Consider the following 26,175-nt stretch of genomic DNA (forward strand, 5'->3'; position numbering starts at 1 on the left):
TACAAAAATGTCATCCTTTACTGATACCTCTACTTGTCCTTTTAAAATATGTTTCACTTAAAATGTATACTTGAATTAATACTTTAGATCAAAATTTGTTAATTATAAAATGCAATTTTCTGTATGCAAATAAAATACCTTACTACAAGCCAATAGATTTGGTTTTGGACCTATATCTACATATCTTGCCAACATTAAATAATAAGGCAGAGTCAAAGAAATATTAAAAAAAGCAACCTCCAAAGCCAGCAGAGAGTGGCGTTTTGGATTCTCAGTCACAGTAGTTAGATGGTGTTTTCAACCCAACCAATTGGTTACCCTGCTAAACTAAAATATGTAGAACTTTTCACAGATTGCTGTAACTGGCACTGCATGTGTGGATTAGATGAACACATTTACATTTTAAGCATTTAAAAATACAGATCAGTTTGACAGGAACTAAATATATGATATGTCAACAATATTTGACCAAGTTAAAAAGAAAGTAAACCTTCTTCTATGCTATCTTTAGAGATTGTTTATTTTAAAGCCTGTCCCCCATCTTTACCAGAGTTGTAAACTAATTTCTCCAAGTCTGTAACTCTACATGAAAGCACACAACTAAAATGTTTACATTAACCACTGTAAGGAATAGCTGATTTCATCTCTTACTTTGCGTTAAAGAGGAAGATCTTATCTCATGACACAACACAAACACTGCATAGACAAGGAAGTTTTATTTCAGTTCCTGCAGTCAATTCTTTGTGGGTACAAATCGTATTTTCATACAACTTTTTTTAATAACCCATGATGCATTGCATCCATACATTTGTAGCTCAAAACAGCTTTTACAAAAAAAGAATATACAATATATACTTATATTTATTTATATATATATAATATACATGTGTTTCTTTATGCATTATAGTGTGTTTGGAATGGATAACAGAAGCTTAACAAAGACACAGCTGAGTTAAAATAAATCCCAGGAAAGGTTCAACAGAAAGTCTTTACAAAACATATAATAGCCAGGTTATCAAAGTCATCAACATTGGCTATAGTACACTCAACATGAAGCCCTTCAAACACAGTTTGCATATATTCCAAAATTACAGTCTTGTAAATCCAGAGTGATCGCCCTCTTTTACTGTACTATGGACCCGCATTAATAGCTACAATTAGAACGAAACCCATTAATGAAAGAGGATCGATTGATGGGTTAGTTCACTGTGTTCCTTAAGGTTTTATTTGCCTTAAACAGAATGTACTATGTCATGGGATACATTATTTTCTACCGACATGATGTTAATAATATTATAGGTCAATCAATTTTGTTTTAAAATAATTATTTTGTGTGTATCGCTTGCAGATTACGGTGATTGTTAAGTTGTACATCAAGTACAGAAAAAAGGGTAAATAATTAGTGTATGGCTTAAGTGTTCTTTCCTTATACAACTGTAAAGAGAGCACTCCAGCAGCAAGGTGTTGCTCTTGCACCTTTATGTTTTTAAGACCCCTTTTCAAAATAAATACTTAAAAAACAGAAACCTTGCAAAATCACTGATATGTTGTTTGCTTTAGTAGGGTCAGGAAATGCAAACAAAAAAACAAACAAAAAACGAAGCCATAAATAAGCATAGTACAGAAAAAAGATCACTCAGAAAGAGACTTGCCTGTTAGAGTCGATGCAAATGATAAGTCCACTGTGCTGTGTTGTATTTTGTCAACAACGTTACTTCAGGTGTTAATCACTTCACATTATATAGCTCAAAAATTACATTAGTTTTCAATACAACATAGTAATATTAAATCGTGTGTTTATACTAATTGATCATCATTCATGTAAACATATTGAACCAGGTCATGCAAACAGTAGACCAAAACTTCTTCCACTAGAGGTGTACAGCACAGAGCAGGTAGAGTGCCCAGACCGAGATCCCTCCAACTCAACATGAGCCGGGTCTGGGCCAGGAGAAAAGAGACTCACAGCCTTTGGATTCGTTTGCTTTTCTTAACAAAAAACAGGTGAAAAAAAGTACAGGATTTCTATAATCTTCAAGGCATAATACGAGTTTTAATATAACGGCCTAATGGGGATCTCAGTTTGAGCCTCTTAAAAAAATAATAACAATAAAAAAAAAAAAAACAGCCATAAAACATACAAAAAAAGTCTCCTTTTGGATATTCATACATTTTAATGTAATTTTCTTTTTTTTTTCCCAAAAGGAAGCATGCAGACATTTCAAGCCAAATCCACCCGTCACATACCCAGTCTGAGCCACTATATAGACTCCAAAACCTTTTGCAACTTTTAAAGTATTTAGATAATATGTTCACAAAGTATTTAAACAAAGAAGAAAAGAGTCGAAAATAAGCAAAACTGGATTTAACTGTAATATTCATTCAGCCTGAATATGAGCAGTTTTTTAATCACAAAAAAATTGTACTTTTTGATGTTAATGAAGATGAAAACAGCATTTTTTGGGGAAAACTGACCTTTTCTGCCTCATATCTTCTATTTAGGAAAAAATATTTAATTTTATATATCCATTATTTGCATGATTAATGTGAGCAGCATCAAAACAAAGTAATGTATTCAATAAATGATTCCTGGACAGAAACTAACTTAATTCAGACAGAATGTAAGTCACATGGTTTATATCTGGATTAAACTGTACGGTTTTAGTTTAAGATAATTTATTTGAACTAGAATACACTGGATTGCACCAGATTGTAGGGAGGAAACATTAAATATATATGAATGATTCAATCAGAATTACATGAAATTAATTTGATTTCATTGGAATAAATCTGGACTTTTTTTAAGATGGAGATAATTATGTTACAGCTGGGAGAGTTGGTCTAGTGGTGAGAGCAGTGCAATTGTGCTTGGAGAAGGTTGCAAGTGCCCAGTTCGATCCCAACAGCCTGGACACTGGATTCCTGAGCAAGACCCTTAACCCCACACTGCTCCCCGTGCACCACACAATGGCGACCCACTGCTCCCCAAGATGATGGGTCAAATGCAGAGAGTGAATTTTCCCATTGTGGGACAATTAAGGGGTTTACATTGTGTTGAAGTGCCTTGCACTGGACTGAGCAACATCATATTCCATTGTAAGGGTTGATTACAGAGTTGGTTTGATTATAAGTGGACTAAAATTGGCTGTATTCAGTTTAGAACAATTCTTTTGAACTGGGCCTCAATTCAGTAAGAAATGATTGGACAGTATTAGTCAGCTGGATTATATTTGGCATTTAGTTCAAAAGAACCAAAAGTAATGATTGCATTGGATTATCAAGTGAAATGGATCACATTCAAGAGGAAAGAACTAGATAAATAAGACCCTTTATTTTCCATTTGAACAGAAGAACTTTGTTTAGGGGGAAACATCAATGAAAGAATTGATTTAATGGATTCTATTCACAACGAACTGCACTGAAAAAAGTCAGCGGAAAGAATGTAAACTAAGGTTGAGATTCAATTGGAAAGGTTTTTGGGATAATTAAGATTTATAATTGATCTAAACTCAACTTTTTTTATCTTAGTAAACTTAAAAGAAACTGAAGTCATCTGAGTTCAATTCATACTTGTTAATAAGGAGAATATTACATTACTGGACTGACTGGGATCCATATCGAGCCAAAAAAAAAAAAAAAGCTTTACAATTAAACAGAGCTATACTTAATTTTATTTTGCAGAGCAGATACTAAGTTGTTAGCTAGGTATTAATATAATTCAAGGGAGAAACAATGTTTAGCCTCTCTACTTAAATAGAGATGTTTTCTAGGCTATTGCCTAGTATTTGGTTAATGGATAAAGAAGAGAAGGACCCACAGGATTCAGTTTCCGGACATGTTAGCTTTAAATGCTTTTGTTCTTTTAACTTGTCTGCCCAGATTTTTCAAAGAAAGCTGCCAGCACTGTAGAGTGCCTAAGCCAGATGGATGCAGACACACAGAAGCCATGATTAGAGGTAGACGTGGCATATAATGAGATAACAATTAAGAAAAAGGACACAGCTTTTAGAACTCATCTTTGATGTAAACAGGCTCTGAAGCTAACATGCTGAACAATTTGTAAAAGGCCTTTTTCTGCCATGGCTGCACAAAAGGACTAATCATTTCATCATTATGGTGGGTCATTGAGATAAAGCTTCTTTTTTTTAATCAATCTCTCTTCACAAATATGCCTTGTGGTCACTTTTGCAATATAATTCTTTGAAAAAGAATAAGCCTACAAACACATTTCTTCAGTTTTAGCTTCTTTTTTTTTCAGATCACCAAACTGACTTAGATGTCAGTTTTTAATTATCAAGGAAAACTATTCAAACCAGCCTCTCCCTTCGTATTTGGTAACTAATCTTAACATTCCTGGCCAGTCGCTTCAATATCTGTTGAAGAATGTTGTGTTACTCTTTCTCTCAGATTCTTAAATGTATCGTGGAGGATTTTCGTCAATGTTTGAAAAGACACACCCTCTCCACTTAAAAAAAAAAAAAAATGCACATGCACAACCCTGTACACGCCCCCGAGAGGAAACGCATGTTAAACGTGTGCAAGAGCGTGCATGAGCCTATTTCTCCTCGAGATGTGCATGGATGCAATAAGATGGTCGCTCGGATGGATCTCATCTCACCCATATTTATGTATAAAAAGTTTACCTGCAAATAAGAACACTGGTACAATAAAAAAGTGTAGGCTAATGTGGAAATGTGGACCTGTTTACAGAGTAAATAAGGATCTGTGGCCACCATAAAACAATGCTTATTACAAAATAGATAAACTTATCTAACCCTGGAAAGTTACAATATAGGGGTAGTTAACTTTTACAACCAGTGATGTGAAATGGATTTCTTCAAATAGCATGCCAGGCTTTACCTGTCGAGTAAAAACTTTGCAACCAAGGCATCAGAGGGAAGCCCGACCTGTGCTGTGCTTTCAGTGTGGATTCAATGAGAGGCTAACACCATAGCTCACCACATAAAAGTGCGCATGCGCAGAAAAAGACAGCTAACTGAGGACAAGCAGATAGGACGCCCTTACGTAAACATATCACCAGAATGAATGACAATTAGGAGGACCACTAATTTTGATGATCCACCGGGAAAAAGAAAATCCTCCACTATACCTTGAATTCACTCTTTAGATGATTAGAGCAGTCTGCTTTAAGTTTACAGCATCTTAACCAGATTTATGTCAAACCTTGCCCCAAATCTGATTCACCAACCTTTCCCACCAGCCAAAAAACCTGTTTATGACCAGGAACAATCAGCTTTTATTGGCAGTGGGAACAGCTCAATGACGCGTGTCTAATGATCAAAGGACTTAGCAAGCGACCTGTGTTAAAATCGCCACCAGAGCCAGAAATTAAGTTACACCATTTAACGTACGGACGTCAACAAACCACACCAATCGGTCAGATTTAACAAGCCAAAACAACTCGATAAACATGGCTCAGCGCTGGCAAAAGGGATTAGGAAAGATAATAGAACGAAACAAGAAAGCGCACTGGTTTCCTTAGATATTGCAATTCATTGTTTAATGTCTTAATTTCCGTCACATTGGTGACATCATCAATGCCAATCCAGTGTGATGGTGTCACCAGACATGCACCCGCGGGGGAACAGAGACGACGCAGCTTGCCAGCGAGGGGTTAGACACAGTTTTTTTGCCAGTGGGAAGGGAGCCAAATGCCGATTGTTAACCCGGGTTAACGCGCTATTTTCAGTGGGAAAGAGGCTAAATTCTACCTTTGAATAGGCTGTTAGAGGTGGACTTTTTAGTCACCTTTTGCACTTGTGCTGTTGCATAACTCAGCTAAATTCCAGTTATAGTTAACAAACTGGTGTCCTGGGATTCTCCTCTGTGGTGGTCTCCTAAAGAAGTCATTCAGATTATTTCTCCTCTTTTTGATCAGCTGGGATTTCACACTGAAACCCTCCCATGGATGCAGTGTTTCTTATTTTTAGGCTACGAACAGTGAACTTCACTGAGGTATGTGAGACATGCTGTGCTTCAGAAATATTTAGTTTTGGGTTTGCTGTGATCTTTTGGATGTGTTGCTAGTGTGGCCTCACAGTATTTGTAGTTTGCAGGCAAATATAGCTATTTCCATTTGTTAGTAGCGGCTCTTACTGTACTGGAGTTCAGAAGGCTTGTTTCTGAATATTTCTCATCTGTTCTTGAACTCATTGCAGATTTGAACCTATTTCCTTTTGTAAGACTGGCTCTGTTTAAGTTTCTTCTTGATTTTGCAAGTCTGGCAGAAATGAGATTTGTTTGTAGCTGTATAATGTAACAAAATCATAGATAAGCACTCATAAAAAGGGTATGATAACAATTTCATACAGAACCAGTTTGCTTTGTGTAGTTTTCTTTCATAACAAATTCCAGCAGCTGAGAACTGCTTGTATTTGCTCTAAGAAATCTGCTTAATGATCTGAAATATTTTTAGGTAGCGAAAAAGCAAAACATGAATAATCTTGAGAGGGGAAACCCTTTTTCCCATCACAGAGGTTATTATTTAGTTTAAACAAAGTAACGAAAACTAACTGTAAATGTCCTTTTTTGTTTTTTGTTTTTTTAAACACAAAGAATTTGGAAATTGTTGTTTGGGTTTCTGCTGGATATTGACTAATATCTACTCTGCCTTACTGGCCAGACTGGGTGGGCGAGTTCTGGGTGCTCCACAGACACTTCATCATCACGAAACCAGGAGGCTGTGCTCAAATTCTACTGGTTGGCCTGCAGCAGTAGGTACAGCTTCTCAGACTGTCCCGATCTGTGCTGCCCTCATTACTTCCACGACGACCATCCTCGTAGTGAGACACTGGGTGATGAGGAGCAGAGCAGCAACAGAATTAGAGGAAATTCAAGGTTTTGTCATTAGGAGCACAACTGCAAACACCACAACCAGAGAGAATAATCAAAATTGACAACTTTAGTTTTTATTATAGCATACAGTAGTAGCCATTCAAAATTTTCCCCTCATTCCTTGATGGGCCCTTGGCTGGTCCCTGGCTGGTCTTTTAAGATTCCTTTTTTTAAAATCAATCTTTGTACTAAAACATTCTTTCTGTCATGATTTGTAAACCTTAAGATCTAAAGCGAAGTGCCTTCTCCTGGTCAGACCCTATAATTCGGTGAAAGGGTGGAGACAGAGTAAAAAAATATGCATGGCCAGGAGAAGGAGGGGGTCAGTCCAGTGGCTGCAAGTTGGCTGCCATTCGGCTGGCATTTGACTGGGAAGGGCTATTTTGATGGCTGCAACTGTAAGGGCTATCTGTTTAACTTAGACAAAGCCGCATAAGTTGATAAGCCGGCAAACCAGGTTTTCCCTCTAGCAGGAAAGAATCAACTCAGAGGCATTCCTTATGTACTGTTTAAGATAGGAAGATAAATTCACCTGCCTTAGGATTAAATTTGATTCCATTCAATAACCTCATCATCCAGTTTAAATTAGTTTGGTAGCATTTATCTGAAAACTGCTGACCAGAATCCATTAAAGTGTGTCCTATCTGTGAGGGATTTGCAGCTACATGTGACTGAAGGTATTCATTAATCTATGCATGAGCAGCACGATAGCTTTCCTTAAAATGACAAGCATTCATCCTTAAAGGTGCATCTATTAAGTCTCCTTCATTGGTCCAAATAGGAAAATTGAAAAACTAACTTCCAAACACTACAGTATTTTACTTCTAAAAAGAAAATGGTGTTGTGAAAGCAAACATACAAGCTGCACCATCTGCACTAAAATTTATATAATTTTGTTTGGTACTTTTAGTCATGATTTATCATCAGGCTGGGTTGAGTCACAACCAGATCGTCTCTCCAAATAAAGGCAGACGAGCTGTCCTAGCATTTAAAGGATCTGTAAATAAGAAATATCATTCTATAATTCTGATTTTATGTTTGTCCTGTCCAATTTTTCTCCAATCTCCATAGTATTTCTGCTCTAAGGTGAAGAATTAGAGCACAGAAATATCCTGTTTCTAACGAAAATGTTCAACCTACAGTAAATCTCCCAGGGAAAAGAAAGCAACCACATAAACTGGGTCTATTCCACCACAATCCCAAAAAGCAGCCTAATAAGCGAGTGGCACATCAATACAAGCACCATGGCAACTGTGAAACATGGAGGTAGCAGCATCATGTGTTCAGAGACAACTGATATTGTTCAAGGTGGGTGAAATTCTGAGCAGTTTCAAAGTGAAATAAGTTTTGACCCAAAACATTCAGAGGACTGCTAAAGCTGAATATAAAATGTTTTTTTTTTTATTTTGCAGGTTCATACAGAGTCCAAGTATTCATCCAAAACAGAAAAAAAAAGAAAAGAAAGGCTACTCGAATAAAATGAAAGTTTTAAAGTGGCCGACCCAGTATTGAAGCTATAATCTGGTGTCACCCTAAACCGGCTATCAACAGGAGACGTGCTGACACATTTAGAAAACGTGTTAAGTAATTTAGCCCAGTCAAATAAAAATCCTAGGATGAAATCAAAAAACTGTTTTAACAAGGTGTTAAATTAGGGGATGCATACAATTATGCAAACAGGCCACGGCATATTCATTATTGACACAGTTTCCCTGAGAACTGCCTGTTTTTTTTTTTTTTTTTTTCTTTAGTTTATTGCACAGGAGAGATGCACAGTTCGGTTTGGAGTCTAACAGGGATGTGCAGTCCGCTGGGAAAATGTAATATAATAGACTATATCTGAAAATGCTCTTATTACTTAAAAGATCATCTATTTTGCAGGAATTATCTATTAAGCTCATACAGCACCGACAGGTTTGAAGTTGTGTTTGTTCATTCATTTGCTGACTTACAGCTCTCCTCCTCCTCATTCCCCAGTTCCTCCTCCTCTTCCTCCACCTCCTCCTCTGGGAGCAGATGTCCATGGCAAGGACTGGTGGGAGTAATCTGACTCGGTCCCTCGAGACTGGTGCCCAGCTGCAGCCTCCGCATGTGTCGCACCACCGCCGTGGCATTGAACGCTTGCTGCAAGGAAAAACAAAAAAGCAGACACTTGTAAACTCTTCACTTTATGTAAGAAATTGTTTAACTTCGTATTCTCAGTGTTCTTCTTTTCAATAGTTGTACAATTAACAATGATGAAATAAACATTTTGACTGTAAAAGTTTATCATAAATCTAAGCATCAAGTAAGACATTATTTCATTTTAACATTTTGAAAGAAATAAGGATTTTTTTAAGTAATAAAAATGGCTCACAAATTATTCATAGGTTTGGTTGACAAATATATACAGAAATACATAAAATATTAATACAAAAGTAAATTCACAGTTAAAAAATAAAGTTGCTGCTAACTGTATTACAACTTATCCTATGGTAGTATTGTTTTGTATTATCAATGATGGTTAAATTGGTGTTTATAAGCTTTAGTTTAAATTAAAAAGAGTTAAATTTATTTTGCACATGAATGTTTTAACAATAAACATGAAAAGAAGTGTAAGTCTAAACAGGGGAGTGAAAATTGCAGATATCACAGATGGTGTAGTTTGCAGGAGGTTACATGAAATTATTTATGACAAAACACCCACACAGGCACACTGAGGTGGAACACAGAAAGTTACTTCCCAGCTGAAGATATATACATAATAGAATACATAAAATATTGAAATTTATACCGAGACATTTCAGGTAGGCTCTTTGTTATAACAGTCACAGGAAAGAGCACACATATTTTTGCAGACAGGCGTTCAAACCAAAAAAACAGGCACCCGTTATTATATTAATTAATTAATAATTAAAAAAGCACAGTGTGTGATGTATAAAAAACACATACTTTTGGTAAATGTTTTTGTTACCATAGACACTGAACAAATATGGTTATCAAAACAGACGGCCTTAAATTTCTTTTTTGAGGCAGTAACAGACAGATGAAGGCCATGTTGTTTATAATTTTTTTTTATGATCAAAGAAATAAACAAAAAAATTGTCAAATTAAAAATTTAACAGCAACATCTAAATAAAGCTGAAGGCAAATTATGTTTTCTTACTGTTGGCTAAATGAGATGTATTATTACATGAATAATATCCCATTATAAATATCTATAAACATCACTAGACTCTCATGTAGCTCAATATAAGATATACATTTAATTTAATATCAGAAATTTATTTTGAATTTTTAGTATTAATAATTGGGCAATTATGATAAAAAATAAAGTCAAACAGAAAACTAAGTAAAAAGATTCTGCTTATTCAGCTTGCTGCTCTAAATGATAAATAATCATTATAGGTTACATTTCCTACACAGGACTGAGTTTTGGCCATAATGCTATATTTATAAGGGATTTTCTATTTCTATTTTCAGCACTTTATTGAGAGAGTCCGTCAAAAAATCTGAAAAAATTTGTGTTCGTGCTATTTTTACTCTGTGCCTTACATCAGATTAATTAAGACAACAAACGAAACAAAACCAGTAAACTGGTCTAATCTGTAAAAGCAATAGAACTGTCTAAAGCTAAAAAACTTTAACAAGTCCCAACTAGTACTGCTGGCTGATTTAAATGATTACCATTTTTAAACTTGGGTTGAGACATGTCAAAACTTATTAAGAGAACCACACTTTAAGCATCTTTACTTTACAGCATCTACTTTTTACAATCATCTTTTTCTAAAGTTAATCAAATTTGTTCTTGGTACACAAAGTCCCATGACGGTAAAACGGCCAAACATTTTTTATCAAAATAAAAAGTGTCTTGAGAACCTAGTTGGTGTCAAAATAAGACTTATATTGGAGTGATTGTAACTTCCTCCCTAATGGAACCAGGATATAATTCAGAGTTTGACACCATGTTACGTTTACCCTTAAAGCTGAGGCAACCTGGAAGAAGCTGTTGAGCTAATAATTAATAATCAAGACTGATTGAAGGAGCCTCAACCATACGATCAGTGGCATTTTGACTAGTTGTTAGTATAAATGGTGATAGACTGAATAAGAAGATGCATAGACTTTGTATAAACTGTGAGAATAACATGACAAGGTAACAATAAGCAATGAACAATACTAAAGTTAGCAACATTTATCAGTTTACTATCGATGAGTAATTATAAAAATGCTATTTTACAGTTTTTAATTGCTTCAGAGATGCATTTATTCACCTCTAGAATTCTATAATCTGAAATAAAAGGATTAATCAAACTTCAACTAAATCATTCTACTATCATCAGAGATTATACAACTTGAGATGAATGCAGCCTTTCTTTTTTTCTGCTTAAAATTATAAACAGGGAACAGAGGATAATCAATGCTTTTTCTGACACCACCTTAGAATGACCTCAAATTCAAACCTGCAACTGAAAAATATCTTTAAAACTTATTTTAAACTTATTTTAAAAAAAATTGTATTTTACTCTTTATGACTAAATCATTGTTTGATGAGCAGACTGATGCCTTAGTAGTTCAAGTGGAGGATTTGCATATATACAAATATATATATAGACCTGTACAAACTTGTTGCCTATTTTTAGGAAATTTACTTTGGGTCAGACGTTCCTGCGCTGTCTACTAATGTGCCATCAAGTGTGTCAATTATGAGAGGTCTGACCCAGCAAACAATCGAAGCGTTGTATATTCAAGATGGATTTTGTGGACACTCAGAAGAGAATGGCATCCAGCTTAACACAGACAGGAATGGCAACTCAAGGTAAGGTGAAAAAGTAAGAAATAAAACTTGTTAAGTATGAGCATGAGCTATGAGAGCGCAAAGAGGAGCGCTGCAGTTCTGTGTTTTGGCCACAGGTGGCAGTATCATTAGAAAACTCCATAATGCCTCCTTAACAGACAACATAAGAAAGACTTTTGCAAAAAAAGATTAATTATTGTAGACCCATAATTAAAAAGAGCCCCATATTGCTCTTAGTAAAATAAATGCATGCAATTTATTTCTATTCTTTTTATTGTAATCGAGTACGAGAAACATAAATGGTGTATTAGCCACTGATTCTTTGAGATACTCGCTGCATTTTGGTAAAATTTTAAAAGTGGCCATGTGTTTGTAATCCTATTTACAAGTAGATTATAATGAAGGAAAAAAAAAGTTGTGATTGTTAAGTTGAATAAAATATTTATTGCTGAAAGATAAGATGTCAGTTTAAATATTTTCCCCTTCAAATTTACCAGTTTCAGTATGCCACGATCTTCATTATTGATGAGCCAGATTTGTAATTTTTACAAATGGAAAAATCTGAATTATTCTAACATAAGTATTTTTGGAGTCTGTTTCAAGTCTTACTTAAAAAATGTTGAACATAAACTGAATAACCCAAGATTTTGCACTCAGACCGCTTACTCAGGTCATTTTTGTTAGTCAAAGTATGTGTTCCGCATTTATAAGAACAAAAAAAATAATAATTTTAATTATACTCATCTACTCCATTATTGTCCCATAATATCTTTTCTAGCCAACTGCAATAGTCTGCATGGGTTTAATTGTTTTCATTAACCGCACCAGGGGAGGTGTAGATTTTAGGCATGCCAGCTTTGGTTTCATGAGACAAAGGGTTGTTATCACTGCTGCTTCCTCTATACTGGGCTGTGCTGGGATTGCTTAGACTTAGGGCTGTTTTCAATAATAAATGTCTGATTTTAACTCAGGTGATTGTGGGATCTCTCATGCTATACTGTTAAAGAACAAATCACTGAAACACAAAATACCACAGTGACATTCAGACCCATAACGAATGCAGGCTTTTGGAAATATTCATCTAAGTGTGAAGAACATGTAGCATCTACTCTAACTCCTGTTAGTCTTAAATCTTCTCCATCCACACTTTGTTGACTGACCTTCCATTTACTTTTGGCAAAGTTCTTCTTGATTTGTGCGCTGACAGATTCATGGATATTCTTGTCCAGAGCTGTGTCCCCACATATCCTGCAAAAATAAAACAAAAAAGTAGCATCAGAAGTCTTTTACAAAGCAGGGTTTGGCATCTGTTGTGGTGATCCCTGCACATAAAACGCTTTAAACACCATGCTTAAGCTACAGTAATTTGAAAATTACATGAAGTATGGAGGACTCTAGACACAGAAACTGCATAAAGGTGGTAATCTCCATACAGTGTTTGCCTTTTCGATCTTCATTTTGATCAAGACCATTAAATAAGTATTTATCAACCAATCAATGCCTGGTAAAATAAAAAAGTGAGAAAGCCTGGTGGTGGATGATGAGTGCAACCTCTGTTCTCCTTATGTCTCTCTTTTACGTCTTGCGTTGCCTAGAAAATCTTTAAAAGCTATTTCTAAACAAATGTGTCTATCTAAAACAGAGGCTGTTAGGCTAAAGTTGATGAAATTAGACTAATTTGTGCTTCTCAATCAAAAAAGATATGCATGTCAGAACAGTTTTAATGGGGTTTTTTACCGTCTGGATGGCAGATAATGACATCAGACATTTTCAATATATCTACTTCTGAATTCTATTTATTTCTGTGGATCATTGCTTATAAAGAGGATTTATAATACAGAGGAGTGCAGAGCAAAGATTAAACAATCAGTCTAATGTGTTAATGCTATGATGTTCATGGTAAAATAAATGTATTTCTTAATTTTTTTTCACTTGTTATCAGTTTTCTTTCTGCTTTGTCATTGTGTTTGGTCCTCTTATTTGACTCATCCTTTTTTTATCTAAACTAGCATATATCTAGAATTAGTAACCTCAGAAAAAAGAAACTGAGTTGATAAAGTTGAATTGAAACAGTTAATGTGGCATTATTTAAGCATGTCGTTTTGTCTTAGACTTAATGAAATTTGATTTCACAAGAAAAAAACTATTTCGACAAACTTGCTCAAGTTGGATTTCCAATCTTAGTGACCACAGTGTTAGAAGAAGTACTGGGAACTGATACTAAAGTTATATCAATAGGCCATTAATCCTGCTTGGTAGTTTATTCTGTAGGGGTTACCTAACATTTGTGTTTACTTTTTGCTATCTATTGTTTCCAAAAATTGTCTAAGTCTAAAGTTACATTGAAATTGAAAATATCACATTAAACATCTGTGTCATTTCTGCATAGTTAAGTTGCAGAATTACTCAAGAAATATTGCAGGCAACAAAAGCTGTTGACATTTTCCTACCAAGGATGTTGAAGAGCTTGCTCACACGTATACCTCTTCATAGGGTCCTTTTCCATCATGTGACAGATGAAGTCTTTGGCTGCCAACAGAATTTAGGTCTATGTTTAAAAAATACTTGTTATAGTTGCATCAGTAGTCAATGTTTTGGCATTACCTGAATCTGAGATGTCATCCCAGTACGGAGAGTCAAACTCATACTCTGCTTTCAGAATCTGCTCAAATAACTTGGCATCATTTTCGTCATAAAACGGAGGATATCCACAGAGTCTGAAGGACCACAATTATAAACAGATCATTTTGAAAGTTACGTTTCATTTCTATCAAAGGTAATGAAGTAGAGCAACTCACAAGATATAAGAAATAACTCCTATGGACCAACAATCAACAGCTTTACTGTATGGTTTCTGAGCGAGAACTTCAGGGGCTGTGAACAAAACATGATGCGCATTAGCTGAGTGAAAAATAACAGACACAAGGTATCTTGATCTTTCAGCAAAATCTGTTTGATCTAGCAGGTCACTCTAAGTAGCAGCAAAGCCCTTCTGAAACACTTATGATTGCCTCACAAGTGGATAAAAAGCCTCTTAACGTCCATTGAATAATGAGATGTCAGCTATAACAGCTCTCATAGAAATGAGAGTGTGTGCTGAAGAGAAATCGAATGACCTGAGAAAGGGTTGCTCACCAACGTAACCAGGAGTACCACATGCCGTGGACATGACACTGCCCGCTCCTTCAATCTTAGACAGGCCAAAGTCACTGATCATGATTTTAGAGTCTTCATCCATACTGTAATACAGTAAGTTCTCTGGCTGCGAATACAACGCATGGGGACAAAAGGAGATAGTTTGTAAATAGGAAACAAAGATCAACTTAGAGCCAGTTTGAGGTTTATTTTATCGTTCCTGAAAGAGGGTACCTTCAAATCTCTGTGAACGATTCCCATATCATGGAGATATTTAACAGCATCCAAGATCTGATGGATGAGCTGGCTAGCATCCCTCTCTGTGTAAAACCCCTTCTCCACGATCCTGTCGAAAAGTTCTCCTCCAGAAACTCTGACAAAAAGAAAAAAAATACAATATAAAATTATTATTATAGGTCAGGTTATCTTTGAAAATATGAAGTTTGTGTGACTTTTATTTTAGTTTTTCACTTTTGTTTTTTTTCCATCCAAGAAATCTGCGGGTGTTGGTGTCTAATATTTTCCTTTATCTGATCCAGAAACTGATTTAAATGAGTATTAAATTTGAAATGTATTATAATATTTAACACAATCCTAATTTGTCACTTGGAATGGAAGTAACATTCCCCATAAACAGTCAAACCCCTACATCAACAATGTTTTACTATTTTCAAAACTAGAGGTAATGTGTGAAAGTACTTCAGTGCAACAGTCAACTTCTATTCACTTCCTGGTCCTTTAGTCAATCAGATGAGAATTCGTAGTGGTGTCAAAAACAAAGCCCAGTATTTGATTTGGTCAGCAAGAGAGCCAACCAGATATAACCTTAAAAATATGTAAGACTTGGCAACCTGCATCACTCTCTTAGTAGCCGAGGTGTATATGAGGGGGTGGCTATTTGTTTTGTGCATTGTTCTAATTTAAAAAAAACTAGGTGTAATAACGACTGATTGCTCATTTAAGTAATGGTAAACACCATAAACCAAAACTGAATTTTCAAGCTGTGAAAAACATTTTCTGGTTCATGAAGGGGAGTATAAAAATAACTAAATTTTACAAAGCTCCTAACATCAGCTTTAAGGTGATAAAATGTATTTTGATGAAAAGTTTTATTATTTATGTATTGATAACATGCATGCCAATCTAGTTGTCTTAAGCTATCAAAACAATTAAACTCGAGTTGCATTCAAAAAAGGAACACTACAGGAGCTCAGCTGTGCCTCCATGTGCTATTCTGCGTGCACAAATAGACTAGAAATCAGCTAGCAGATGAAAACAAAGGAACTTCTTGATCTGATATATCCCATTTGACCATACTGGTGACTATACTCAAATTAACAGGGCAGATGTTTTCAGATTATGTAAGTGGAGGATTAGTAAACTGATGCTGTGCCTAAATTAAATCAGGGTTTTAAACCAGCTTGAAGAGCTTTGGAGCACAATGTGGTCTGGGTGAGACACACTATATTTTGAATCTCTGACTTTATTTGCAATCTGACAACAGAAAGAGAAAATATCTGAAATAGCACTGCAATATACACAGTATACCTTATATCTATGTGAAAATAGATGTAATCAAATGACAGACCAGTTTGTAGAAAGATGTGTCAACTAAATATACCATACCATACCAGAATGGCTGAAACAAAGTGTTGTACAGACAGATGGTTCTACAGACTACAAAAAATGTCTAAAAGACAAATAAAACAATACATAAAATCCCTAAAAGTAAACAATAAAACCAGTTTTAAAAAGGGTCAAACGCCTTGTGACCCAAGTGGTGCTGGTGCCTATCTCCAGCTGTCAAAGGGGGAGAGGTGAGGGCAACACAGGGACAAACAGGACAACTAACCATTCACATACACACTCCCACCTAAGGAGAATTTAGAGAAGCCAACAGTCAAGTTTTTGCACTGTTGGAAAAAGCTGGAGGACCCGGAGAGAACCCACGCTTGCACCGGCAGAACATGCAAACTCCATGCAAAAGACTGTGGGCCAGGAAACGAACCTGCAACCCGCAGTGCCAAGTCAGGTAATGAAATAAAGACTGAAGTCTCTAAATGCTATCAATCTTCCACATGACAGCCTTGGCAACAATGTAGCTTACCACCATCAGTGTGTGAATGCCTGAATGCAGTGTAAACAACTTTGTAGTCCTCAGACTTGATAAAGTGTGCTACAAGTGCAGGCTATTTACCATCATTTTAAATTATTTCCCAAGTCTAGATGGTGTGGCACCTTTTTCACAATACCTAAGCTTTGCCATTATCAAATAAACAACCCACTTGACATCTCAAGATTTAGGCTTAAAATCAGAGGGGATTTTAGCTTTAAAAAAAATCATAATTTTGTGCTTTAAAATATTTTTTTAGTTAGTTATGTTTCAGTTTTTTAGCTGTTTTCATTTGATTGCTATTAATAATGTTTTAAAAATGGACTAAAACATTTTAATTGACTTTAGTAGTAGTTAGGATGGCTGCACAGTGGTGCAATTGGTAGTGCTGTTGCCTTGCAGTAAGAAGGTCCTGGGTTCAACTCCGGCCTTAAGTTTTTCTACATAGAGTTTTCATCCCTTTCCCCTGCATACGTGGGTTCTCTACAGGTACTTAAGAGTAAAAAAAAAATATGTTAGGTGTGAATGTGTGTGTGTGTGTGTTTGTGCATGGTTGTGTGTTGCCCTGTTGTTGAGACACAGACAAAAACAAGTTTTCATTAGCGCTTGGTGGTCAGATTAATTACCACAGATTCTGAAGGAGGTTATCCTTGCTAATATGTATAGAAAGCCAGGAAGTTGCTACCTGAGAAATACAGCAACATACAGATGTATCCATGCAGCCATCATTCATGTTGCTAAAGATTTAACAAGGCAAGTATAAAATATCTTCCTTTACCTTTGAAAGACATACATTTCCAAAGCGTTTGCCCCTTTGGCTATGGGGCACAAAAAAACCACAAAAAAAACAAAAACCATTCTGGTAAATGATCAATTAAGTAACAGGATCACCCTTGATTTTGTTTCTAAGGTTACACATGTATAGAGAAATGTAGATGTTCTTATTCAGTCCATGGCTAGAGAAAAAAAGGAAGGGATACTCACAGTTGCATGACAAGGTATAGATGAGATGTACTCTCAAAGATGTCCTCCAGCGAAACTATGTTTGGGTGCTTGATTCTAGGGAAGGTATATGAAAGGTATAAAACTGAAACTAACCACATCTCTCAAGCTGGGCAACAGATGGCATTCGTGATGAACAGATAACATAAAGAAAAGTCTGCTTACTCACATCTATAGAAGAAAATAAAGTTTGGATTATATCGCACAGCAATTTTAAGAAAGGAAAAAAAACGTTTTCACTGAAGCATGACAAAGGTTAAGAAGGCTGACACTGAAAAAAAAAAGCTGGAAATACTGGCCAAGTAATTATGTAGTACCTATAAAACAAACAAAAAATAATTAAGGCAAATCTAATCTCTCTTATGAGGAAATTGATTGACTAACAGATGGATTAGCGTATGTCTCTGCCCTTGAATCCAGCTGATATTAGCTCTCACCAACTTTGCAGTGAAGAGCTAGAAAAATGAAGACAGAAACAAACTCATCCTAATTTCTAACAAATTAGACTCATGTTACCCTATATTACATATCTTATTGCTTCTTAAACATTTCCCAAACTCCACTCCTGCTCTCCCATACAGTTCTCTCCTTTTTCTTCCATACCCTCCCTCAGCCCATTCCACACAGCCCCTCCCCACCTCCACCCTCTCTGTGTTTCTTTCTCCTTCTTCAGTACACTGCTGCGGGGAACTCCACACCATCTCCGCCTCTGTGTGCTGTTGCCCTAGAAACAGGGACACTAAAAATAGGACTATCTTCTTTACTCCTGACATTTCCGGTGCACAATTGTACTGTTTCAACTGACACCATACATTTAGTCATCTTTCTGTTGACCCCTGCATTACATTTACATGTGCGAGTGTTGTGAAATGGCGTTCTGACTAATTCTCAAGCCCAGGGCACATGACCTCACCTGTGCAGAACTGCAATCTCATTTTCAATGTTGTTCTCCTTCCCTTCCAGGGCTTTCTTAGGGATGCACTTGATGGCCACTAGCCTCTGAGTCCTCTTCTCCTCTGCGAGAACCACCTCAGAGAAAGCCCCCCTGCAACATATGTGCATTCATATGAGAAATACTAGAAATTTAAAGAACATGGAAAAACAAATTATTTATGACCACATTTACTCTAAAATTTGCTTTTAATGACATGTAATGTTCTAATCTTTTTGTAACTATTTGTTTTGTGGGTTTGCAAGTTTGCACTTACAGATGAAAAATTCAAAAACAGTGACATTATTAAGTGATTTAGTAGGGGTTTGGAAAAGTATCCAGAGGTGGAGCAAGAGATATATTTGTTGGAGCGGGAAAAGGCAGCTGCTGTTAAAAAACCTATTTTTAATCAATTCAATAATAGATAGCCTACATGTAGTGGAACTGATTCAGAGGGAGACCAGACTGCATTATAGATTACGGTCTGGTAATGATGAGAGGGAGAATTGTGTGTGTTTATACAGTCTGCCCACGGGAGCGTGGGAGGAGGCTCGGTCAAGGCCTAAATGCCTGAACACTGTAAGTAACTACAGGGATCTAATACATGAGTGTAGATTTAATTGATGAAAGACATTCAAAAAGCTTTTTTTTTTCTTACCCTTAAAAGGAAATATCTAAAATGAGATATCTCCTAATTTTGTGCCAACAATCTTCTCCTTTTTCAAACCAGAGGACAAAAAACACCAAAGTTATTGTTCAATGTCCTTTACATGCTGTTCATTTCCAGTGAATCTCTCTGATGTGGATTTTTGTTTCTAATTTCTACAGAAAATAGAATAAAACTGCTCTGTTACCAACTTAAGGTTGGTTTATGCTCAGAAACGAGGTTGTCTGCGTGTGTGTCACAGTTAATGCAGATATGCCCCGGCCCCTTCCGCAGACACTCTGGTGCACCTTTCCAAAATGGTAGGTGACTGCACAATGTGCCGCAGAAAGGAGGACTGATTGTTTAAATCTACATCCGCTCTACACCATGTCCTGTTTGGTATTTTATAGGCTTGTTTTGTTTGTATGACCGCCATTGTAGAAAACTAGGGTAGGCAGATTTGGGTTTCTGAAAAGGAGAAAAAATTTTTTATGGGGGCCGCTGGGCCGCTGACTGGCCAGGCATTTGAACCTAGCCATCAGCGACACCCAACCCAGTGACGGTATGCTGTATGGAATAAAAATGAATTGGCAAAAATTTGATATAGATTAGGTGTCAGTGGGTCTCATGACCTGGAAGCTATTGAAGAAATAGCAGGTCATAAGATAAGGAATTTATTGATTTTTGTTTCTCAAGAGTGGTTGGTTCAAAGATTTGTTGACGGTCCCTAAGTGCACCACCACGTGTGGGAGGAGAGAGCAGTTAAGAGACATTGGTCGACATCAGAATGCCTCAATCGCATCAACCGTGAGCTAGATTCCACTGACTCTGCGGAGCTTGAATATCCAATATCCAACTTCAAACCAACTTCACCGCGGTGCATACGGCTTGGTTCTGCTGCACTGTAGTTGACCAAAATCCCAGACAATTTTGAAATTCCCCCCGGACATTTTTTTAGCTATGAAAAGTAGCACATGTCCTGATTTTTCTACTTCCTCACCCCCTCGGTCGTATCTAGACCCACAGTTAATTCGTGATTGTCCCTCTTGCGTTGTGGCGTGGAATAACATAGCGCAGACCACACTTCAAAATTGGGCATAAATCAAAAATCTTGGTTTCATACCTGCGTCAAGCTAACTGCGACACACATGCAGACGACCTGGTTTCTGAGTATAAACCAGCCTTTAGACAGCTTTTGCCTGACGTCCCAGAATTTCGTACATCGCTGGCCTATGCTGAACTTTCTATGTATTTTTTCAAGTTTGGGCTTATACATAGTGTATTCATAACAAGTCAAGAACTTATGTCAAACCACAGCCTAACTAATGCATAAAGCATGGCAGCGTAATGCCCATGAAATTATGCCCTTATGAAGCATCAGTTAAAGCTGCTCCCCTCAAGAGCAACGGAACCGGGAGGCCGCCGGTCTGCATTAAAAGATGTCTTTGATCACAGAATTAACCTAACTGGTGTTTATCGCCGCCCCCCCAAAAAAAAGGATAAAGAAAAAGAAAAAGCAAGAAAGAAGGTTTGCAGTCGCAGCAGATGAAGTCTGGAGGAGAACTGACAACTTCTTCCTGTGAATCTCATTTTATACCAAAAGATACGTTGATATGGCTTAGAAATACATTCTGTATAAGTTACACATAAGTTATGCACAAGTTACTCATAGGTTTTGGATAAGCTACACGCCATGACTTATGAGTAACTAACACTTAATGTATGTCAACGATCAGATAACTTACCTGTTACTTATGCCCCATGTATGTATACGCTTGCATACGTCAAGAAATTTTGAGCATGCTCAAAACTTCTCGACGTACTCGCCGTATGTCGACGTGTGCTCAGTGTTTCAGCGTGCTTCAGCATACTTCAACGTGCTCATAACTTATACAAAACATACCCATAAATTATCTAATGTATGCCAGAGTTTTTATCAGATTTTTCATACATCAGAAATACGCTGGTCTATATCGTCAAGGTGTGACAGGGGGTTAAAGCTGCCAAACCCACTAGCCAATTTTCACAACCATCTCTAGTTTCACTTTTAAAAGATCCTAAAAATAATTTTCTCAACAAAATCATATAAAGCTCCTTTACCTATCGACCTATGAAAGAATTTTTATTTCTTTATGGCTGAGGCACCTTTCATCAGAAAGAGTAGAACTCAAAACCTCAATTATCTGCTGATTTAATGGTGTTTGTTTAGAAATCAAAATTTAGAACCACAGAATATATTCATAATGTTGGGCTGCAGATATTAGCATACACTGTATATAAAGACGCATTACCTTTAATTCGCAATGTCTGATAAACTCTGGTCAGTAAGGCTTTACACAACTGTTTCTGTTATCTAAAGGCTCCTATATTGGGAGAGAAACATTTTTTTCCCCCTACTGTACTGTAGAACAGCTACTGGGTGATTTGGGTTAAACACTTTTGGTGTGCTTCCCACAGTTTTCCTGCTGATAGAACTGGTGGAATGTTGTCAAGCTTGTAGGCTGCTTTGCTAACACAGTCTTTTTTATCACGGCCCACTAATTAACCAAGGCACTAAAATGAGGGTTCTGTAAGGCCTACTCCATTTTTTTTTTTCTTAAAAACAAAAGCAAATTTTGTGGTATATTTGCAGCGATTGTTCATTTGGAAAATTCAATTCTGGCTCATCTTAAACTTCCTGTTTGAAGTCAGTTGAGATGTTTCTTGAATTTCGACATACATCTTCCCTCATGATGCCATCCGTTTTGGGGAGTTCATCTATCCATTCTGTAGCAAAACACCCACAAAACATAATCCTGCCATCCCTCTATGTCACAGTTTTGGCAGTATTCTTAGGCATCTGTTTGCTTCCAAATGTAATAATGGCCAATAAGGTCAAGCTGTAACATTTTTCGTTTCATCCGACCCCTGTATGTGTGTCTGAAAATACCTTTGGCCTTGAGTGCATCTGCAAATTGTTATTGATCTTTCTATGCTGCTTTTGGAGAAATGGTCTCTCCTAAATGTAGACCTTGCAGCTATTCACTTACCAGCTTCCACCACCATCTTCATAACGTCTTTTTATGAATGCACCAAAACACATGCTAAAGTGCCTTCTTGGCAAAAAAAGGGTACGCTAAAGTCAACTCTACATTGGTGATTATGTGCTGTATGTGTCCTTTTTTTCTTCCGCCTCTGCCATACAAAAAGTCTGTGAACGCCTCTGTTTTGGAAATCTATAGTTCTCTTCTTAATATCTTGACTCATCAGTGTTGATTCTCACCTAATGTCATACAAGAAAATAACATCCCCATTCCTGTTGCAGCAACTTCTAACCAATAGCAAGGATACTGAAAGCCATCCGGACGTTTCAACACAGATTTACAAGTAATTCCACTCTCTAGAATAAGATACAGATTTATCTCAGATTCTTGAGGGATAAAGTTATATACTGAGCAATGATAATGCTCCAAAGTGAATCTTTCAAACAGAATCCATAATAGCGGAGGAGAAATGCAACACCTGAAGGTTTTACAAATTGCTCTTTCTATGACATCACATAAACTAGCAATTGCTTAATTGTGATGTCCATTCCCACTGCCCTTACAGCTTCACCAGCTGTCCACATAGTTTAGGCTCTCTATACACAGAGAGAACACATAACTCCAGTACACTGTTTCCTAGGTCCCAAGGGGTTTCTCAACACAGTGCAAGTTAAAAACAGATATAATTCAGTTAGAGAATATAAAATGGTTCATGGTTGGTTATTTTACTGTTTTATTCTTCACTGAGCAAATTGCATACCCTGAGATTAAAGTCTTCATGACAGGGTGTTTTTGTGTTAAGTTTTTTGTTTGTTTTGTTTGTTACACAAGCTTCGGAGGAAATCTATCTACTGAAGGGTAGGCCCCTATATTTCTTTGAAAAATGTCTAGTCAAAGCTGTTCTGTGGCATTTATATTCATGGTCACATAAACAGCTGAGCTAACAGATGCATCAGTGAGTGACCAGTGAGTCATATTAAACTTTTTATTTTTTTCTTTTACAGGGAGTAAAATGAGGACCAGAATTTGTTACTGGCATTAACTTAGTTTTTGTTGAGCCGTGGTTTAACTGCATTATTCAAATATCTAAATCCATCAGTCCTGACTGTAGCCCAAACCTCCCCTTTATCTATTTTTATGACGGTACTGCAGTCACTGAGGCGTTACAGTACGAAGTGCACATTAACTCTTCACAAAATCTCATTAGATGAAAGCAGCAGCTACAGTAGCTTCCTCTCCTCCTTCGCGTTTCTCTCTCCCAAATCCGCCGAGAGCCCACCCCTACTATGTCTCCAAGGAGAAATGTGCAAGAGGATGGTTAATTACACAGTGTCTAATGGCAACAGAGGAAACGTGTCTATATGTGTGTATACATCCATGAACAACTGGCTTCCTGATTTGGTGTAAGGAATTTGACTCTCAAAAGGATTTCGGAGAATGATGCTGGTAAATAAAGAGTTTGGTTTATTTAGCAAAGCAAACACAGTTAGCCTAAATACAATCAATGCATATGTATTGCATGGTCAATTTTGTGTACTAATAAATATCTATTGTATTAATGAACCTGAAAACAATAGCAATTTATACAAAAAGAAACATTTTATTTTGTTTTGGCACACCAAAATATACTGTGTTTTCAAAAGAATTGTTCTTGTTTAAATGTCTCCGGTAATAATGATAAAATATTACCAGATAAACACCCAAATTAATTGGTGTTTTGTTTCACTTCTTAAATTATAAATATAAATTACAAAAAACATTTATCTGAGGGAAAAGCTTAGACATCTTAACCCCTAACATCTATTCTTACCCTCTATGGCTGAAATAACTTCAGAGAAATGTGTCTTCTAACCATCTATCCACCTTTGCCTTCAGTCTGAGGAAAGTTAGCTGTGCTGCTTACTTTCTGCTCTGAGAGGTTTGAGAGTTTTCCTGCATGTGCTGCCAGTTTCAAGTCACCTCACAAAATCTTATTTGGTTTAGGAGCTGGGCTTTGACAAAGTCCCTCGACTTTTCATTTTATAATTCTAAGCCAAACCTTGCTGGATTTACTGGTATGTTCCAGGTTTTTGTCATGTTGCTGCTGGGTGCATCTTACTTTGCCTTTTTTTTTAACCCCAGAAATGCAGTTATTTGTGAATGTTCCTCTTTTACACACATAAACTTCTTTAGTCTATTTGTACAGGAATAATCTTAATCAGAAACAACCTTCTGATGGCACCTTGAATACATTTTGTCTTGAGACTTTCTTGTTCAGTCTTGTGAACTGTCCTCAAGGTAAACTTACTTGACTAGCCAGACCAAGGAATGTTGACTGTGTTAACAAAATTTAGCAGTATAGTTTGAATTGATACCCTGTCAGACAGAAACCATTAGCCCTACACCCATTGCCACATAATCAACACATGCAGAACAGCATGAGGCCCTGTTTGACACACTATCTAACACTCATGCACACTTACAAACAGGCACACACATACAAGTTAGTGAAGACACAGTAATCCCAGCTGCCTATATGGGCAAATATTGATTCACACATTCTCAATTTGCAATGAGTGTCCCAGAGTATTTGAGTTATGTTTGCAGTGTAGCTGCTGTTCTGTTTCTGTCTTTATGACTTCCCTTCATTGGTAGTTTACTTACATTAAACAGAAACAAACAAAAATATATAGATTACCATATCAAATTCATTAGGTAATTTTCATATTTTTTAGCTGTATTACTAACCTTAAGTGTTCCTAATTAACCAAATCAAATGCTCACAAAGCCATGACACAATCATCTTAGTATCTTCCATTATTTAAAGAATCCTTCTTGGTTTATTTTAACTAATGACTTTGAACCAAGCAATTAAAATGATTTCCCTCGTGAATCTGTTATTTGGAAAGTAGAATTTATTTTGTTAATCCCAAATTACCTGAAACAGGTGTCTTAGTTTGTCTGAAAAGTGTCAATAAACATCCAAATATAAATAAATGTGTTTTTTTGCTTAGAAAGAGGCTGAGGTCTCTGTGCTAGAATCGAAATAATATAAATAATAGAATATTAAAATAGTAAGAAATGTATGGATCTAAACATTTTCCTGTTTAGTTTCATCATAAAAACTACACCTGTGGTATGGGATTTTGAAAGAAAGAGGCTGTTTTTAATAATTTCTACAACTGTTAAAAAATAATAATTTCTAGATAAAAGCTTTAGAACTGACAGATGATGGACTTTCTTTTGGGGATAACTGAAAAAACAAAACAAGCAAAAACAGAAATATGGTTAGGAAATAGCAATAACTTCTGCTTGACATCAAAATCTATGTAGTGTAAACTCTGTCATATTTGCCTTTTGGTAAGGGTACCCACTGACAATGCATTCACGATGACATAACACCACACTGACAGAGGTTTAGATTGCACTCAAAGTAAGAGAAAAAAAAAAACAATATGGGAAAGGTGAAGGCTTAAAAAGATAAAGAACCTTAACCAAAATAGCAAAAAGTCAAATGGAAGGATAACTGTGTCTAAATACTTATACATTTGGGCCTCATGAAGCTTAAGAAAGTTTTGAGTTTATTAAGTTTCTAGTCAACATTGAATCCTCTAGGATCTACCAATCAATCCATCCATCCATCCATCCATCCATCCATCCATCCATCCATCCATCCATCCATGCATCCATCCATCCATCCATCCATCCATCCAT

At 36.4% G+C, this 26,175-nt stretch overlaps 1 protein-coding gene across 1 annotated transcript in view; it reads right to left on the bottom strand.

Annotated features, from left to right (window-relative positions):
* Nucleotides 1-732: 732 nt before the first annotated feature.
* The window catches only part of LOC107096109 (calcium/calmodulin-dependent protein kinase type 1-like), a 40,329-nt gene continuing 14,886 nt past the window's right edge, over nt 733-26,175 (bottom strand). The window contains exons 3-12 of the mRNA XM_015392615.1: nt 18,796-18,927; nt 17,865-17,939; nt 15,002-15,140; nt 14,768-14,894; nt 14,431-14,506; nt 14,237-14,349; nt 14,083-14,161; nt 12,793-12,880; nt 8,808-8,979; nt 733-6,811 (exon numbers count right to left, since the gene is read on the bottom strand). Of these exons, the coding sequence (XP_015248101.1) occupies nt 6,708-6,811; nt 8,808-8,979; nt 12,793-12,880; nt 14,083-14,161; nt 14,237-14,349; nt 14,431-14,506; nt 14,768-14,894; nt 15,002-15,140; nt 17,865-17,939; nt 18,796-18,927 (1,105 nt within the window). The 3' untranslated portion in view covers nt 733-6,707. The remainder of the gene's footprint in view (nt 6,812-8,807; nt 8,980-12,792; nt 12,881-14,082; nt 14,162-14,236; nt 14,350-14,430; nt 14,507-14,767; nt 14,895-15,001; nt 15,141-17,864; nt 17,940-18,795; nt 18,928-26,175) is intronic.

Source organism: Cyprinodon variegatus, unplaced genomic scaffold (genome assembly GCF_000732505.1).
Source record: "Cyprinodon variegatus isolate N-32 unplaced genomic scaffold, C_variegatus-1.0 Scaffold599, whole genome shotgun sequence".
Classification (NCBI taxonomy): Eukaryota; Metazoa; Chordata; class Actinopteri; order Cyprinodontiformes; family Cyprinodontidae; genus Cyprinodon; species Cyprinodon variegatus.